Below are 17,844 nucleotides of genomic sequence, written 5' to 3' on the forward strand. Positions count from 1 at the left end.
CAAAAGTCCATCACTCTGGGCCTCTACACTGAGAAATCTCTTTATTACATACCTCTCAAATACAGCTTTTTTTCCCCCATGGGCCTTCAAACTCAGGTAGGCTCTGTGTCTGCAAAAAGCATGTGAGCTCTGGAGGACTTTTCTAGATCGGGGATGTTCCATGGGTGGGGCATATCAGCTGCCACCGACCATGCAGGACTCATTGAACATGACACTCCTACTGAATCTAGGCATGGCTTTTGGATATCTCAGGACAAAGTGCCCAGTATCAATTGAGCAGAATGAGCAGGTGAATTAATTGTTTGCCATCCTTGATCCAGCAATTTGTAAGCTCCTCTGCCATCCGTCCCACTCTCTGCAAGAGGGGGGATTTAAGAAAGTTACAACCATCCATCCTTCAGGCAGTGCTCAGCGATGATAAACAGCTAATTGTGCATTTACACTTGTATGTTTCAATACGTACGTAAAGACGTGTAGCCTTTCGCAATTGTACATCCACTTACCCAGGGTCACATCACTGTTGCCACCAGTCACAGGAATTATGCAAACGGAAGTGAGAGCCCTCAGTGATTTATTTAATGACAACACACCAGCACAAGCACAAAGCCCAATCTTGAGTAATCCAGGTCGGAATCACTAAGCAGCATTTATCTGGGGGAGCTGATGTGGGGCAATTTCTTACTCTCTTTTTTGTCCTGCCCTCTGAATATAGTCTCAAATTTTTGCTTCCTTTAAAAGGCAGGCTTGTGGTTTCAGAACAAGATGGTGTAGAATCACAGTTTCCTTCTCCTCTAAGTACAACTAAAAACCTTGGAAGTTTAAAAACAATGATAAAAGGACTCTGAAAGCTAGAAGGACGATGGGGTGGGGGTGGGGGGGTGGGCCTGGGTGGCTCAGTGGGTTAAGTGTCTGCCTTTGGCTCAGGTCATGGTCTTGTGGTCCTGGGATTGAGCCCCGAGTCGGGCTCTGCACTCAGCAGGGAGCCTGCTTCTCCCTCTCCCTCTGCTCCTCCCCCTGCTCCCACTTGTGCGCTATCTCAAATAATTAAATTTTTTTAAAAGATTTTTTATTTATTTATTTGAGAGAGAGAATGAGATAGAGAGAGAGAGCATGAGAGGGGGGAGGGTCAGAGGGAACAGCAGACTCCCCGCTGAGCAGGGAGCCTGATGCGGGACTCCATCCCGGGACTCCAGGATCATGACCTGAGCCAAAGGCAGTCGCTTAACCAACTGAGCCACCCAGGCGCCCTCAAATAATTAAATATTTTTAAAAAAAGAAAGACAATGGTGGGCTGGCTAAGGACCTCAGGACTTGAGGAACAACAATGTGGTGAGTTTCCCGGGTTTTCATCTCCCATATACCCTGCAACCCAGAACCACCAACATGCATAGACGAAGAAGGGGGAAAAAAAAGAAAGGAAAGTTTGCTTTCTCTGCCAAAGGACAGGGAGCGCAGTAGAGACCTATGGGGAACCTCCACTCTAGTTTCACACCAGGGCACCAGCAAGTGGCCCAATTTGTTCTCAGCAGCCGCAAAGCCCTGTGCCTCCGGGCCGTCCACACAGTGGCAGCCCCGTCTGCCTGCCCCTCTGCAGAAGGTGGCCCAGCAACACCATGCAATCCAGGGAGGCATCTTCTGACACCACAGAAGACACCAGCAGGGATGGAGCGGGAACCCTAGCAGCACCCAAAGAACAACACAGACCAGAACAGTATCACAAGGGCTCAGAAAACTGCATTGCCATCTCCTCCTCCTGGCAACCATCTCTTACTCAGCATCATGGCCGCCCTCAGACCTCTGGTAAAGCCCGTGATGGTTAACAAGAGGACCAAAAAGTTCATCAGCAGCCACCAGACCAGCATGTCAAAATTAAGAGCAACTGGTGCAAACCCAGAGGCATTGACAGTAGGGTGCACGGAAGATTCAAGGACTAGATCTTGATGCCCAACACTGGTTACAGGAGCAACAAGGAAAGAAAGCACATGCTGCCCAGTGGCTTCTGGAAGTTCCTAGTTCACAAGGTCAAGGAAATTGAAGTGCTGCTGATGTGCAGCAAATCTCACTATGCGGAGACTGCTCACAATGTCTTCTCCAAGAACTGCAAAGCCATTGTGGAAAGAACAGCCCAGTTGGCCATCAGAACTGCCAATCCCAATGCCAGGCTGCACAGTGAAGAAAATGAATAGTCAGACAGCTTATATGCATGTTATATTCATGTTAATAAAACCATAAAACTAAAAAAAATGAACTTCCATTGGAACTAAAACCCATAAAAGAACCAAGAACAATACACTACACCTAAACAGGACTCCTACCTGCTAAAATAGAAGATGTAAATAAAATTAAAAGATCCCTAACACAATAACCCAAATGTCCAGGATACAATAGAAAATCACTCATCATAAACCAAACCAGGAAAACAACAATGTAAAGAAAAGACAATCAACTGTACCAATACTGATATGATTCAGATGGTAGAATTTATCTCACAAGGATTTTAAAGCAGTTGTAATGTAAACGCTTCAACAGCAATTGCAAATTCTCTTGAATTGGAAAATCTTAGCAAAGAAATGGAAGTTATGAGAAAGAACCAAATGGAAATTATAAAAACTAAGAATTATTGTAAAAGTTAAAACTTGGATGAACTCAGTAGTAGAGTGACAATGACAGAAGATCAAATCAGGGTACTTAAGGACAAATCAATAGAATTTACTCAATCTGAACAACAGACTGGAAGAAAAAAAAGAAAGAAAAGGATCAGGGACCCATGATACAATAGCAAAAGATCAACGTTTGTATCATGGGAATCCTAGAAGGAGAGGAGAAATGTGGAACTGAAAAGTATTCAAAGAATAATGGCTGAAAACTCCCCACATTTGGTGAAAGATAGAAACCTACAGATTCAAGAAGCCGATAAACTCCAAGTAGGTTAAGACCAAAGAGATCCATAAGACACATCATAATTAATCTTCTGAAAACCAAAGACTAAGAAAAAATCTGAAAAACAGGGAGAAACAACCAGGGAGGAACACCAATTCAAGTTCTATTTTATTTTATTTTTTTTAAAGATTTATTTATTTATTTTGAGAGAGCAAGAATGCGAGAGAGAGAGAGAGCGAGAACATGAGTGGGGGAGGGTCAGAGGGAGAAGCAGACTCCCCGCCGAGCAGGGAGCCCGATGCGGGACTCGATCCAGGGACTCCAGGATCATGACCTGAGCCGAAGGCAGTCGCTTAACCAACTGAGCCACCCAGGCGCCCTCAAGTTCTATTTTAGTATTGCCTATAAAGGAAACTATGGAGGCAGACAGAAGTCACGCAACATTTATAGAGTGCTGAAAGCAAAGAACCGTCAATCTTGAATTCTGTATGTATTGAAATTACCCTTAAGGAACAAAAGGGAAATGAAGACATTCTCAGATGAAGGGAAACTAACAGTAGCACATGCAGACACTGAGCAGTAAGAGTGCTGGGTTGAAAATATGTAGCCAAGGGGTGGGGGCGCTGGTTAAGCTCAGCTGGTTAAATGGTTCAGCTGGTTAAGTGTCTGACTTGGGCTCAGGTCATGATCTCGGGGGTCCTGGGATCGAGTCTTGCATCGGGCTCCCTGCTCAGCAGGGAGTCTGCTTCTCCCTCTGCCCCTCTCCTTGCTCGTGCTCTCTCTGAAATAAATAAAATCTTTTTAAAAATTAAAAAAAATTATTTACTCAGGGAGAAGGAGAAAGAGAGGTAGTGAAGGATGACCCTGAGGTTTCTAACCTGTATGTCTAGAGGAAGAATCTAGATTGAGGTGATTCCTCAAACTGAGATAAACTGGAACCAGTTAATAATGAATTTATAATTGGACATTTGATTTATTCTTTAAACTTTTTATTTTGAGATAATTGCAGATTTACATGGGTTTAAGAAATAACATAGAGATCCTGTGTGCCTTTTACCCCGTTTCCCCAGGGGTAGCACATGGTAAAATTATGGCACAGTGTCACCAGGATATTGATATATCGATATCAAAACACAGAACAGTTTCATCATTGGTAAACTGGAAGACATCAAAATTAAAATACTTTGCTCTATGAAAGACTCTGTTAAGAGGAAGAAAAGACAAATTACAGACTGGGAGAAAATATTTTGCAGATCACATATCCAACAAAGGATTTGGTCTAGAATATATAAAGAACTCTCAAAATTCAATATTAAAAAAATGAACAGTCCAGTTAGGAAATGAGCAAAAGATATTCACAGACATTTCATAGAAGAGGGCATCCAGATGACAAGTAAGCCTATGAAAGATGTTCAACTTCATTAATCACTAGAGAAATGCAAATTAAGACCATATGAGATGTGACTATGCACATATTGGAATGGCTAAAATGAAAAATATCAAATGCTGGTGAGGATGTGGAGAAACTGGATCACTCATCCACTGCAGAAATGTAAATGGTACAGTCACTCTGTAAACAGATTTGTGGTTCATTTTAAAATGGGCTTACCATACAACCCAGCAATTGTACTCTCAAGTGTTTACCCCAGAGAAATTAAACTTATTTTCATGCAGAAACTTGTAACATATATTCCTAGCTGCTTTATTCATAATAGCCAAAAAAGCTAGAAACTACCCAAATGTCCTTCAACAGTTAAATGGTTAAACAAACTGGTACATTTATACCTTGGAATACTACTCAGCAGTGAAAAGGAATGACCTTTTGATGTACACAACTTGGATGAACTGCAAGGAAATGGTATGGAATTTAAAAAAGCCAGTCTCGGGCACCTGGGTGGCTCAGTTGGTTAAGCGACTGCCTTCGGCTCAGGTCATGATCCTGGAGTCCCAGGATCGAGTCCCGCATCGGGCTCCCTGTTCGGCGGGGAGTCTGCTTCTCCCTCTGACCCTCCCCCTCTCATGTGCTCACTCTCTATCATTCTCTCTCTCTCAATAAATAAATAAAATTAAAAAAAAAAAAAGCCAGTCTCAAAAGAATGGATACATACCGCATAATCCCATTTATGTAAGACTCATGAAATAACATAATTACAGAGATGGAAAACAGATTAGTGACTGCTGGGGGTTGGGGGCAGTTAGGAATGGGAGGAAGAGGGGGGCTGTCACTAAAAGGGGTGGTACCATGGAGTCTTTTGATGATGGTACAGTCAACTATGTATCTTGAATGTGACTGTAGTTACCCAAAGCTACACATCTGATAACATTACATAGAGCTACACACACACACACACACACACACACACACACACAAGTGCACGTATAACTGGTGAAATTTGTATCCGCTCTTTGGATTGTACCCACGTCAGCCTCCTGGTTTGATATCGTATTACAGTTACACAAGATGCTAACTTTGGGGGAAGCTCGGTGACGGGTGGAGGACCCCCCCTCGCCTGCATACATTTATTTGCAACTTCCTGTGAATCTAAGTATTTTAAAATAAAATATTTATTTGTGATGAGAACACTTAAGCTCTACTCTCTTTCAATATAAAAAGCTTAAAAAGGCTCGAACCCAGCACGACCAGTCATGGCAGTCATGCAGCGTTGTCTTGCCATATGTTTTGAGATATGTTTGACAATTTCACTGATGCTGTTCCCTATAAATGAACAGAGTACGCGGAAACTTCAATGAAGCATTCTTTTCCAATGCTGTGTATTCACAGAGAGACTAATGGCGTTTGTTCTCTGTGTTGTCTGAACCTTAATCCTACCACGTGCTTCTGTTTTCCATTTTGACAGAGCTGTACTTGGGGCTGAGTCATCTTAACCCCACCTTCCTCCCCTCTAGGACGGTGGCAATGGTGTTATGTTTTAAAAAGGCGTTCCTCTCTCTTACTCTCTCAGAGAAACTTCTTTTCATAGTCCCAAATAAAAATGCTTATTGCATTCTCCCTTCTGCATGCCCCACTCTGTCCCCATTTTGGGATGGGACTTAAAGCCTTTGGGTACTTTCAATGTAACTTACTCATTTTATGTTCCAAGCTTTATTGTAGCATCCTAAGATTAAGCATTCAGCCACTTAGGAGTGTCTTGAATTTCTAAGCAGCTAAGAAATCCTAGGGCTTTCTCTTGTATCTTTTCCATGGTGAGTAACCTTGTATTCAGGGAGAGGAGAGGGAGAGAAATGGAGAAACATCAATTATACAGAACTATTCTTTGGAAAGCCTGAGTGTCCATTTATCCTTCTCCCCAGGGGCAACACACACACACACAACTTAGTCATTCCTAATAATGTGAAATAATACAAAATGCCAACACAACCGTACTTGAATAGTGACAGAGTAAAGTAAACTTTGGCACAACAAGAAAGCCCCATGAGACCTCCTGTTTACATCTTACTGCAACAAATCACTTCCCCTTAGACTCACGTAAAGACTCAAAGCTGATGACAAAAGCCAGCCATTTCCTCCTCGTTTGGAGAGAGGAAACAGAGAGCTCTAAGTTCCCTTATAGTACAGAAGAGCAAAAATCCATCCCTTTAACTGGGTCCCTTGTGCTCCATCTGTGCAGTTCTTAGGGCTTTGCTATCAACCATGATCACTGTATTTCCCAGTAAGAAGCAGCCGTGTTAAGACATACCTATTCATCTTGGGAGAGAAGATATCTTGTTGTATTTTTGATATAGCGCCTTGAATTCTTGAAGGGAAAAATCAGAAAGATTTATGTCAATGCCACGGGGCTGGTAATAAGTTGAAGGTCTAGCTCCTAAGGCTGGCTTAGGAAAGGCTTACAGACCAAAGCCGGGGGGTGGGGGGGTTTAAAAAGATCGCAGAAGGCTTTTTTTCTTTTTTTCCTTCTTGAAGAGTTGTTCCTAAATGAAGGAAATCGTGTACCCTTCCTCCTTTTTGCTTGTACATTCAGTATTCTTTTTTTAAATGAATTAAAGCTTGAGGGAAGATGCTACCAGATAGTTTCTGAAACTGATGCATGGTGGCTTTGCTATCCAAGGAGCAAATGGATTAGCTCCTGGATGGTTCGCTCCTGTCGTTAGCTTTGTTTGCTCTGGGTGCTTTCTCTTTTACCAGTTGCTGCATTTTGCATGATCTCTCCCTCAGCCGCTTAGGGGGTCTCTTCTGAGACTGACTCTACTCTGAACACAGACGAACTGTGTGGGTGCAAGGGAGGAGCTCAGAGTAGCCACGTGCCTGCCAGTCCATCTCGGACAACCTGCAGTCATAGTGGGGTTTGCGATCACCAAGCCTCTTCAGAATGCCCTGGTTTTCCATGGTGATTCTCACTAGTTCCCGGTTCCTTGTTTCTCTGTTTAAGCTGAAAAACACAAAATGCTGAGATGGCTGGAGAATAAAATTCCCTTCTTGGATGAAGTCGTGATGTCATAAACCCAGGCTGCCTAAGTGCAGGGAACAGACTTTCCTGCTGAGCCCTGAGACACCCCCCACACCTGTTGAACTAGACTACGCTTTGGGGTCCGTGCACAACATTGGCAGGTTTCTATCAGTGGTTCTCAACCCTGACGTCCACTAGAAGATTCTACTTTATTGGTCTGGGTGCACCTTGGGCATTGGCATTTTGTAAAAGCACCCCAGCAATAATTATGTGAAACCAGGACTGAGAATGTCTGGTTTATATGACGGGGGAAGGTCTTGCCTATGGACACATCACAAAAGGCTGGTGACAAGTTTTGCTTCACCTCATCTCACCTTTCAACGGTTTCAGATACACAGGATATAGGAAAGGCACCTTGACACGCCCTCCTACACACACACACACACACACACACCGACCAAATTCTTTCCCTTGCATACACTTCTTTTGTAGCCCTGTCTACACTGCATTATTATTTACAGAAAAGTCTCCCCTAACAGGTCTTGAGTTTTTCGAGGCTAGGAAACATATATATCTCATTTCGTCTTTGTATTCATAGCACTTAGCACATAGTAGTTCCTCAGGAAATATTTGAGGAACCGATTCTTAAGAATGCTGTGTCAAAGTCCCAGCTACGGTCACCATTTTACAAAAGCGTGCAGTGTTTTCTTGTGACAAACTCTGAATAGAACTCCAAAAATTCTCTTAGGTGCAATAAAAGTTAGCTCTTTACCACTAGAGAAAGGTCCCCGTTTTGGGTAGTTTTCATTCTCCTTAACCTGGTCTCTGGCTACCATCAAGATACCTTCTCTCGAGTACACCCCCTGCTCAGGAGAACCTCGCACTAAAATCCAACAAGGGGAAAGTCAATTTTGACTTCCCAAACATGAAGAGAGGAGAGAGAACACTACCTCTTGGAAAAATATTCATTCCAGCAATCCACCTTGGCAGGGCCACGATGGGCATTTGCGATTTTCTGACACAGTTGCTTGTTTTCATATTCGATTTTGTCGATTCGCTTTTGTTCACCCTGGTAAGAAACCGCATCCCCACCATGGTCACATCGTCCAACACCCAAAGGCTCCGCGTCACCCTCCTCTGGGACGGTGGGAAAGGGGCAAATTGAGGGCCGCAGTGGAGCCTGGGAGGAGAGCGTAGGGATGGGTGGTGTGCAAAGGACAGGGAATCTTAACAAATCTCTTGGTGAGGAGGGTATTTGTATGTCTGGGAAACTGGGCCTCTTCAGGACATCGATAAAAATCAATAAAGTACATCCGCAGATGGCAAGAACAAATACCTGTAGTTTGCTCAGTTTTAAAATGTGATGTGTGGGGGTCACTGGTGGTTTGGTATCAACAGTAGGCTTCACTAGAGGATAAAAGAGAGCCACGTTACTACACAGGGGTCCTCTTAGCTACCTCGGGAAACCTGCTCACGTTCCAGACAACTAACTGCCCCGACTAATAAACATGACGATTTTGAGCTCTGACCTTACTCTGGTTCAGGAATTTTAGGTTAGTTTAATTTCCCAAGCTGACATCTTTGAAGAGTTTTCAGCACAAATAACAGAATGTGAGGACCAGAACAACTAAAACAGAGATAAATGTCCTTTGCATCCAATGAAAGATTCTCTCCCATCCTTTCCCAGTACAACTAGCCTGTTGGGCACTGGAGTCCTACCCTCTCTCTAGCTTACTCTGGCTTTAAAGAGTTTAAGTGAGCATTTCCATCCATTGATAAATTTTGTCACTGATGCCAACGTCCTCTTGACCCAACCCAGCAGAGAAGGCCATATCATCACAAGGCCATGTACTGGTCTGGTTTACTGTCACTATCGCTAAGGTGTGGACCCTTCCAGAACTCCTAATCGCAGTGTCCCGCCCCAACTGCCCACATACCTATTTGTATTCTATTCTTGTGAAATATATAGTGGCCAAAGTCCAGTTTCTTTCTGAAGGTTGTGCTCTGTCTGTGATTAGAAACAATTGCAGGGTAGGCTAGATAATCCAGGGAATTGTTCATCTTCTCTTCCTAGTCTCACTTCAGAAATGAGGCACCCAGGCTCCTCTGTGAGGTACTTAGAGGTCCCCATGACAGGTTGCCATAGTTACCCCGTTACGACATCAGGGACAGGTCTTGGGGAAGGAAGAAGAGGGGCAGAGCATACTTGGCTGTCCCTGGGCTTCTGTTTGAAAGCTAACACAGGTCCGAATCAAGATGAGGGGCAAGACTTAGAATCTCTCCCACCTGCCTGGCATGTGGATGCCACCACCATCAGGGGGAACAGGTGTGGTGCGCCGGGAGGGGTGGGAAGGCACCGGATGGGAGGTGGGGGGTGGGGATGGAGAAATCCAGCAGCTATAAGCGGAGGGGTCTCCACCACGGTAGATCTTCTGGAGGTGTGGGACCACAAGCTTTTGGGGGGAGGTGAAAGATGACCCTAATGAGAATCTCATCCAGTTTCTTCATTTTGCAGATGAAGAACCGGAAGTCCAAAGCAATAGCCTGTTCTGCTCAGGAACCAAGTTAGTGGCTGGGCCCGGCTCAGGATGGGGGGTTTCCTAAATTCCTGGGACATTCGCTTTTTGGAGGAGTGGGGGGGCGGGGTGGGAATCTGCCATCGGCAGGAGGACAGAGATTGTTTTCTGCTTTTAGTGGGATTTCAGCAAATGAGGGGCTGCCGACAGCGATGAGGCTCATGGCGGGCTAGCAGCTGCTCCTGGAAGGGCTGCAAAGGAGCCTGATTCATCTCCACGCTCCGACAGGTGGAGTAGCACCTCGGAAAACCTGCTCACGTTCCAGACAACTAACTGCCCCGACTAATAAACATGACGATTTTGAGTTCTGACCTTACTCTGGTTTAGGAATTTTAGGTTAGTTTAATTTCCCAAACTGACATCTTTGAAGAGTTAGGAGTTAGGTCCTAGTATCCCCATGTTTTCCCCCCAGCAAGCAGCCTCAGAGAGGTGGATTTGCCAGGGCCGGAATGCCACGCCTGGTTGCACAGAGTCCAAGCTTTGAAGCCCAGTGCAGACTCCCAGTAAATGTTGGAAGAAATGTGCCTCAGAGTTGGGCTTCCCAAACTTTAACCTTTCTAAGGATCCCCAGGGGGGGGCCTGTAAAATGCACATTCTCATTCAGCGGGGCTGGGCTGGGGCAGAGATTTCGCATTTCTGACCAGCTCCCGGGTGATGTCAATGCCGCTGGTCCGCAGCAGGCAGATCAGCTCACAAGCGGAATCGGGTATCCCGGTAATCCTGCAAAAACTAAGCGACACCTGTGTGTACCCCGTTCAGTGGGAACATTTATTGCGCTCTGCGTTTAATCCAATGAAGTTACTGCACTTCCCCATTTCTAACGATGCAGGAAAGGCCTCAGCTGGGGGTGGGCCGAGGACCCCTGAAACTCCCGGGTGGCGCCATCTCCGCCGGGGGGGGGGCGGGCAACAGGCCCGGGGCCCCCCCAGGGCGTCCGCGCAGCCCCCGGCGCCGCGCCTGCCTGCGGGGAGCGGAGCGCGCCTAGCGTCCGCGCTCCGCCTTTTCCCGCGCCCGGCGGGCCCGCCTCCGGGGCGGGACGGGGCGGGTCCCGGCTCGGGAGCCCCCGCCCAGCTGACCCGGCGGCTCTCCCCGCGCAGGCTGCTGCCCCGGCGTGCAGGGCCCGGCAGCCGCCATGTCCGGCCCGTTCGAGCTCTCGGTGCAGGATCTCAACGACCTGCTGTCGGACGGCAGCGGCTGCTACAGCCTGCCGAGCCAGCCCTGCAACGAGGTCACCCCCAGGATCTACGTGGGCAACGCGTGAGTCGCCGCTGGGGCGCCCCGCCCACCCGAAAGCAGGGGTGGGGGCGTCGCGGGCGTGCGGGGGGGGTGGGGGGGGCGGTGCGGGGCGTGGTCGCCCTCCGGGAGCACCGCGGGGACCGGGCAGGGGCTGGAGTCGCCGGCCGCCCCCGCGCGGGGAGCGGAGGGGCTAGATCCCGCCCCGGCCCCGCGCGGTCCTCCCCCTCGCGGGGGGCCCGGATCTTGGGACGCTAGCCAGCCCGGCGTCCGGCCCGAAGCCGTCGCCCGCTAGGGGCTCGGCTTTGGGCGGGGTCGGGCTACCGTGATCACTAAACAGGTGGCCCTCTGTCACCCGGCCGGTCTCCAGCCCGCGCGTCATGTGACAGCTGCCTGGTTCTGCAGTGAGGTCACCGCGGAATGTCTGCCTTCGCTGCCATGGCAACTGGCTGACGTCACAAATCGGGCGTGGAACTTTCCTGGCTGGATAGGCTAGATCAAGGAATCGAAATACTCCAAATGAGGGATCCGGAGAGCTGGGCCGGGGTTCCCTCGCTCCTTCTCCTGCCTTCCAGATAGGGTTTGATTTACCGACGCCCTACGCTCTATGGGCCAGGGTCTGCGTGTTGGAAACCCGGAACTAACTTCCTTCCCTCCTTTTATCCAGGAGGAAATGGTGGCCCAGGGTGGTTGAGGGACTGTGAGGACAGGGTCAACGTCTCGTTCATGTCTGTATCCCCTGTCCTGTACTAGAACCTGCTGCTTACCCTGCTGAGGGCTGCCACAAAAACGGGGGTCCTCGCGGGGCTAACAGGGGTCCATAGGGCAGGTCCCACTTTCATGGGGGACAGGTCTCATCCACTCCATCCCTTCATTCACCGTATGGAGCACCTACTCTGTGTCAGGCACTTGCAGTGCACATTCATGGTGATAGTAATATAGCAATGGTAACTTTGTTGAATGTTGAATTTGTAATCCACAAGGGAGGTGAATGGGAGCTCACCTTCAGAGTTGTTTTTTTAATCAACCACTGCCTTACAACCATGTGCAGCCTCGTGAGCAGGGACAGCTGCAACAGTCCCAGAGCCTCAGCCAAAGGGCTCAGGGAATTGCAGAGTTCTGAGGATAGCGCCCTGTCCAGACACCCAAGCAGCAAGTAGCCGTGGCACCCTCAGGGACCCTGTGCTCTCGGACAGTTTGGCACATTCAGCTGCGCCTACTTCCTGGGTGGAAACCGAGGTTGTGAATGTCTGGTGGCAGCCAGAGTGGCCAGTGCTGAAGGCCACTGTAGAAAAACACATCCCCTGCCTAATTAATGAACCTGGCTTTGACCTGGCCAGGGGTGTGTTGGGGGGCGCACTCAGCAGGGAGCCAACAAGTGCTCCCTGCCCATTGGGAGCCCCCTGAACCAAATCAGGGCTCACAGGCAGAGAGGAGCCTGTGTGAGCCTCATTTTCTAGAACTCGGGCTATGCAGTTGATGTGGACATGACAGGCAGAGTGGGGGGGGGGACAGAGCAGGGCTGGTGTCAGGCCTCCTCCCAGCTCAGCCGCCAGCCGCCCGTGTGACCCACGGCTCATCCTCCCGCCGTCCTGTGGGGCCGGAGCTCAAGCCCAGGCCTTGCTTCCTCACAGGCTGCTGTGACAGGCAGACGCCATCGAGTCGGAGAAAGCGTTTTGTAAAGTATAAACTGCTGTTTGAATTGGGATGTTGTTGGGAGATGAAATAAAGGAGCCCTTTGACTATTCAGATCAAATGTTTTATAACCCCCAGAGTTCTGTTGGCGCCACTCGGTCCCCAAGTGCTTACTCACCCAGGAGGGCTTCAGAGACATGGCTAGTGCTCTGTGGCGGAAAGGTCCCTCCGGGGGACTGGAGGGGCTGCCGTACTTTGCGATCCAAGGAAGGAGGCTGCCTCGGATGCGCTGATGTCCTTCTTTTTCACTGATTCACTACATAGTCACTCAGCACCTACTGCGCGCTACATGCTGTAGCAGGTGCTGGGCAGGCAGACCGGGTTACTCCCTCCAGGAGCTCAGAACAAATAAGCACAATCAGGCATTAGAAGAGCACGGACCACAGTGTCACGCTCTGTCTATAGGACCGCTCATTTAACACAGCCAGCCCAGGGGGTATCAGCCCCATTTGACTGACAGGGAAACTGAGTCACCAAAAGGTTAGTGGCTTGCTCAAGGTCACCTGGCTGGTAAGTCTGAGGGTTGGATTGTTGGATTCAGACCCAGGCAGTCTGGCTCTAGAGCCCATTTTGAGCCACTGGGTTGTACCACCGCCACAGGATAGGGGAGCATGATGCCAGATGGGTTGGAGGGGCGATCGGGACATACTGCAGAGGGTGGTGAAAAATGAGAGGGTGTGTGTCCATGGAGAAGCTCTAGAAGGGCATTCCAGAGAGAGGGAACAACATGGGCATGAAACGCCCCAGCTATTTGGGGAAGCTGCGGGTAATTAGATATGCCTGGAGGGAGGGAGGTGGGTCATAAGATGAGGGGAAGCCGGCAGGGGCCGAGCGTGGACAGTTCCTAGCTTTGCCAGGAGACTTAGAATCTTCTCCATCTTCCTCCCCCCGGGGCTGCCAGTTGGTGAGTTAATCATCCCCTGTTGCTGTCTCCTGTCCAGGTCTGTGGCACAAGACATCCCCAAGCTGCAGAAACTAGGCATCACCCATGTGCTGAATGCTGCTGAGGGCAGGTCCTTCATGCACGTCAATACCAATGCCAACTTCTACAAGGACTCCGGTATCACCTACCTGGGCATCAAGGCCAACGACACGCAGGAGTTCAACCTCAGCGCCTACTTTGAAAGGGCTGCAGACTTCATCGACCAGGCCTTGGCTCAAAAGAATGGTAAGTCACCTGCAGTCCAGGGAACAAGGCAAGGCAGCTTTGACTAGACTTTTTTTCTAGAAAACAGGCCCACAGCCGGCTTCCTCTTGGAACCTGTCAAGAGGCCCCACGTTACACAAGATGTACAAACCTTTCTCCCAGTGGCAGCCTCCGGGGTCCTGGTGTTTGAGTGGACTTTGGGAGTTCATTTCTAGCCACTCCCCGCCATGCCCCCAATTCAAATAGGTGCAGCAATAACGATTTATCTTCCGTGATAAGAAGTGCTGAGGTGTTGGAGCTCTGGAGCTGGTTGGTTCAGCAGCTCAGTGGCGGCATCTTCCCCCCCGCCACCTTCCGGGCTCTCCCCTAGTGGTCCCAAGATGGCGGTGGCAGACCCAGTCACCACACCCTGGCAGGACGAAGTACAGCAAAAGACCTGGCAGCCATCTCTTCCTCATGTTTCTTCCTTTATTTAAAGAGCAAGTAGAAGGGCACCTGGGTGGCTCAGTCGGTTAAGCGTCTTGCCTTCAGCTCATGTCATGATCCCAGGGTCCTGGGATCGAGCCCCGTGTCAAGCTCCCTGCTCAGCAGAGGGGGTCTGCTTCTCCCTCCCCCTCTGCTCCTCTGCCCGGCTCATGCTCTCTCTCTCTCAAATAAATACATAAAATCTTAAAAATAAGTAAATAAATAAAAATAAAGAGCAAGTAGAAGGGTCCTGAGAAACCCCTCCGTGGGGTTCCCCTCACATCTCACTGGCTGGAGTTGGCTTACATGAGTGCCCGGCCGGGGGAATGGGGCAGCCATGACTGGCTTAGGCTGGTGCTCAGCAAGCTACAGCCCACAGGCCACATCTTCCAGCCACTTTCTAAATGCTTCCTGCAGCACAAATCTAAGACTGAAGGAGAACTGCTGAGGCACAGGCAGGCAGGCAGGCCGCCCCCTGGGGGGAAGCCCTAGAAGGCAGAGGGCAGACATCAGTTGAGCGGGCCGGGCCACCTGCCCTCTCTGCTTTTAGCTTGTTCCTCTCAGTGTCTGCCTTTACCTTCAGGCTGCATCCCCCAGCCTCTTCCTCCCCGACCCACAGCCTTCTCAGGGGGAGGTGAACCCCGTGAAGGTGCAGTCGGCCTTGTCCCCCTGTTTCTGGCCTGTCTCTGCTTCTTGTGCCCAGCAGCCTCCCCCTGGAATGATTTCCAGTGACCAGTGTGGACTAGACGCTGGTTATCTCATGTCTGGGGCTCAGGAGGGAAGTTTTATCACCCAGGAAATCTGCAGGCTCTACTGTCAGCCCCTTCATGGTCCTTCACGGTCTCGTGTATGTCACCCCCTCCGTTCCGGCTCTACTGAGTTCCTGTGTAGATGGGAACGAGCGGCCCAGTTAAGGGGATGGATTTTGCTCTTCTTGTATGTGGATTGGTCATCCACTTGGGGAACTTAGAGCTTTCTGACTTTGTTTCCCCTTCCCCTACCACTAGGAACAGACCTTGAATTCTTGTGACCCTCCTGCCTTAGCAGGAGGTGGCATGGGCTAAGTTGTCAGTCTGGAAAGTTCTCTCTGCCTCTCCCTCCCTTGTCTTCTGGCAAACTCCACCTTGTGCCTTAGCACCAGGCATAGTGTTCTGTCTTCAGTGAAGCCTGCCCTCAGGCTGGGTCCACTCTCCCCAGCACGCGATGTAGCATTGGGCACGTAGCACACACACTGCAAATAATTACCGAGTGAGGGACAAAAATGAATTCCGTGGGCTCTCATGCCAAGTGTAAATGCCTCTAGGATTGACTGGCTGAGTGAGTGAACAGAAAGTCACTGGCCTCCCGCAGGGTGCAGGGCTCGGGGGAGCCAGGCGCCCCTCACTTTGGAGAAGTGGGATGAGCCAGGAGTGCTCAGAGGAGGAAGCAGTCCCTTCCTGGCTGGATCAAGGGAGGCTTATACGGAGGAGGTGTTATCTGGGTGGGGCCTGGAGGGATGGGAGTCAGACCTTCTCCTTCCCCGTCAGCTCTGTGAGTCCTGGGCTGCTGAGTATCTACCAGGTGGTGAGGCAGCAGCTCTGCAGAGGGTCCCCTTGCCAGGGCCTGGGCAGGGAGAACCCCACTGCGCATCCTTTGGGTATATTGGCTAGAGAGGGAATGGGCAGGAGAGTGGCGGACTCGCCCTTCCTGCTTGGGAGGCACGGGGAGAATAGAGTCCTGTTTTGGGGGTAAGGTGATGGGAACGGAAGAGACTCTGTTTGATTCTGGGCCAGCAGATTTCCTTCAAAATAATGGCAGGATGGAGGCATTGGTGGATAATCATTCACTTGGCTAGTCAGCAAATGCTTATTAAGCACCAAGTGCGTACAAGAGGTTGTAGGGCCTCCAGAAATCAGTACCCCACAGCCCTTGCCCGTAAGGCACACGCAGTCTGGTGGAGGAGGGTAGATCTATGCGTGGCCAGCAGTGGTACAGAGCCCAGGCCGCTGTCGTGGAAGGTTCTGGGCGCCACCAGACGACTCCTGTTGCTGGCTAGGAGTTCATTATTGAGTGCTTGCATATGCCAGGCATTAGCCTAAGGGCCTTATATGACGCTTCCTTCAGTCCCCTAACAACACTGTGCAATGGGTAGTATTAACACGGGTGGGGAAATCGAAGTGTGGGGGGTTAGGTGGGTCACAGAGTTCATAAGCAGTGTACTGGTGGGCAAAACAGAACCAATAGAATAAATAGGTATTTTTATTTTAAGGAATGGGCTCACATGATTGTAGGATCTGGCAAATCTGAAATCTGTAGGGCAGAGTGGCAGGCTGGAAATTCGGGGCCAGGCTTCTTTATTATAGCCTTGAGGCAGAAGTTTTTCTTCTCCAGCGAACCTCACTTTTTGCTCTTAAGATCTTTAACTGATTGGGTGAGGCCCATCCACATGATTAAGGGCAGTCTCCTTTACTGAAGGTCAGCTGATAGTTGGGTTAATTACATCCAGGAAATACCTTCTAGACTAGTGTTTGCCCAAGCAACTGGGCATGGTAGACAAGCCGAGTTGACACATGTAACCATCGCAACCAGCAAGTTAAAAGTTAAACTCATATTCATATGACTTCAAAGGCTTTGGTTCTTTTTTTTTTTTAAGATTTATTTTTCGGCACGCCAGGGTGGCTCATTCAATTGAGAGTCGCACTCTTGGTTTTGGCTCAGGTCATGAGCTCAGGTTCCTGAGATCGAACCTTGCCTCTGGCTCTGCGCTCAGCAGGGAGTCTGCTTCCCCTCTCCCTAGCCCTCTGCCCCCCCACCTCCTAGCCCCTGTCCCTGGCTCACACATGCACGTGCTCTTTCTCTCTCTCAAAAAAGATGTATTTATTTATTTATTTGAGAGAAAGAGAGTGTGTGTGCACATGTGCCCCTCGGGGAGGGGGGAGGGGGGAGGTTCGGCGCAGGGCTCAGTCTCATGACCCTCAGACTGTGACATGAACCGAAATCAAGAGTCAGACGCTCAACCAACTGAGCCACCCAGGCGCCCCAAAGATTTTGGTTCTAAATCCCTATGCTGACAAAGGAAATACTTGAACTGGGGTTTTAAGGGATGAGTAGGAGTTTGCCAGGTGGCCGAGAGAGAGACTATGTTCCAGGTAGAGGGAATGACACGTGCAGATGTGGAAAAGCATGGGAAGGTATCAGGGCTGTGGGCACTTGGCCTTATAAGCCATACCTTGGAGACTAGAAGTCCTGCAAAGGGTGACAGGTTGTATTTGAATTTTAGAAAGCCCCTTCCGGCTTCTGGGGGCAGTGTGGATTGGTGGTGGTGAGGGTAAAGCGAGAGCTCTGTTTGGAGGTGTGGAGGGGGTGGAGGTGAGGGTGATGAGGACCTGAACTAAGGCTCTGTGGTGGGAGGGGTGATGGCCGAGAGAAGCCAAGGCTTGTGGGTCCCAGGGCCCCCCCCCCC

General features: G+C 49.5%; 2 protein-coding genes and 1 pseudogene across 3 annotated transcripts in view; 2 read left to right on the plus strand and 1 right to left on the minus strand.

Annotated features, from left to right (window-relative positions):
* Nucleotides 1-1,719: 1,719 nt before the first annotated feature.
* LOC102732852 (large ribosomal subunit protein eL32 pseudogene) lies at nucleotides 1,720-2,856 on the plus strand (annotated as a pseudogene).
* A 3,146-nt stretch (nucleotides 2,857-6,002) lies between these two features.
* Nucleotides 6,003-9,347, minus strand: CFAP97D1 (CFAP97 domain containing 1). Of its 2 annotated transcripts, none has more exons than XM_031033990.2 (5): nucleotides 9,224-9,347; nucleotides 8,623-8,693; nucleotides 8,237-8,355; nucleotides 6,579-6,635; nucleotides 6,003-6,093 (listed from the first exon to the last, which is right to left on the minus strand). In XM_031033990.2, the coding sequence occupies exons 1-5, from the start codon at nucleotides 9,345-9,347 to the stop codon at nucleotides 6,003-6,005; spliced, it is 462 nt and encodes a 153-aa protein (XP_030889850.2). The 2 variants fall into 2 exon arrangements, with proteins under 2 accessions (XP_030889850.2, XP_006738859.2); XM_006738796.3 differs by lacking the exon at nucleotides 6,003-6,093 and adding an exon at nucleotides 7,145-7,268.
* A 1,576-nt stretch (nucleotides 9,348-10,923) lies between these two features.
* The window catches only part of DUSP3 (dual specificity phosphatase 3), a 12,234-nt gene continuing 5,313 nt past the window's right edge, over nucleotides 10,924-17,844 (plus strand). The window contains exons 1-2 of the mRNA XM_081804906.1: nucleotides 10,924-11,119; nucleotides 13,732-13,958. Of these exons, the coding sequence (XP_081661032.1) occupies nucleotides 10,995-11,119; nucleotides 13,732-13,958 (352 nt within the window). The 5' untranslated portion in view covers nucleotides 10,924-10,994. The remainder of the gene's footprint in view (nucleotides 11,120-13,731; nucleotides 13,959-17,844) is intronic.

Source organism: Leptonychotes weddellii, chromosome 15 (genome assembly GCF_054177405.1).
Source record: "Leptonychotes weddellii isolate Sample4059 chromosome 15, ASM5417740v2, whole genome shotgun sequence".
NCBI classification, from domain to species: Eukaryota; Metazoa; Chordata; class Mammalia; order Carnivora; family Phocidae; genus Leptonychotes; species Leptonychotes weddellii.

What these genes read in the sequence shown, in the direction of transcription:
- CFAP97D1 (XM_006738796.3), bottom strand. Translation starts at nt 9,347, where the DNA reads ATGAACAATTCCCTGGATTATCTAGCCTACCCTGCAATTGTTTCTAAT. An exon ending in CAAGAATAGAATACAAATAG is followed by an intron (nt 8,694 to 9,223) that starts GTATGTGGGCAG and finishes TTTATCCTCTAG; the next exon opens with TGAAGCCTACTGTTGATACC. An exon ending in TAAAACTGAGCAAACTACAG is followed by an intron (nt 8,356 to 8,622) that starts GTATTTGTTCTT and finishes GTTTCTTACCAG; the next exon opens with GGTGAACAAAAGCGAATCGA.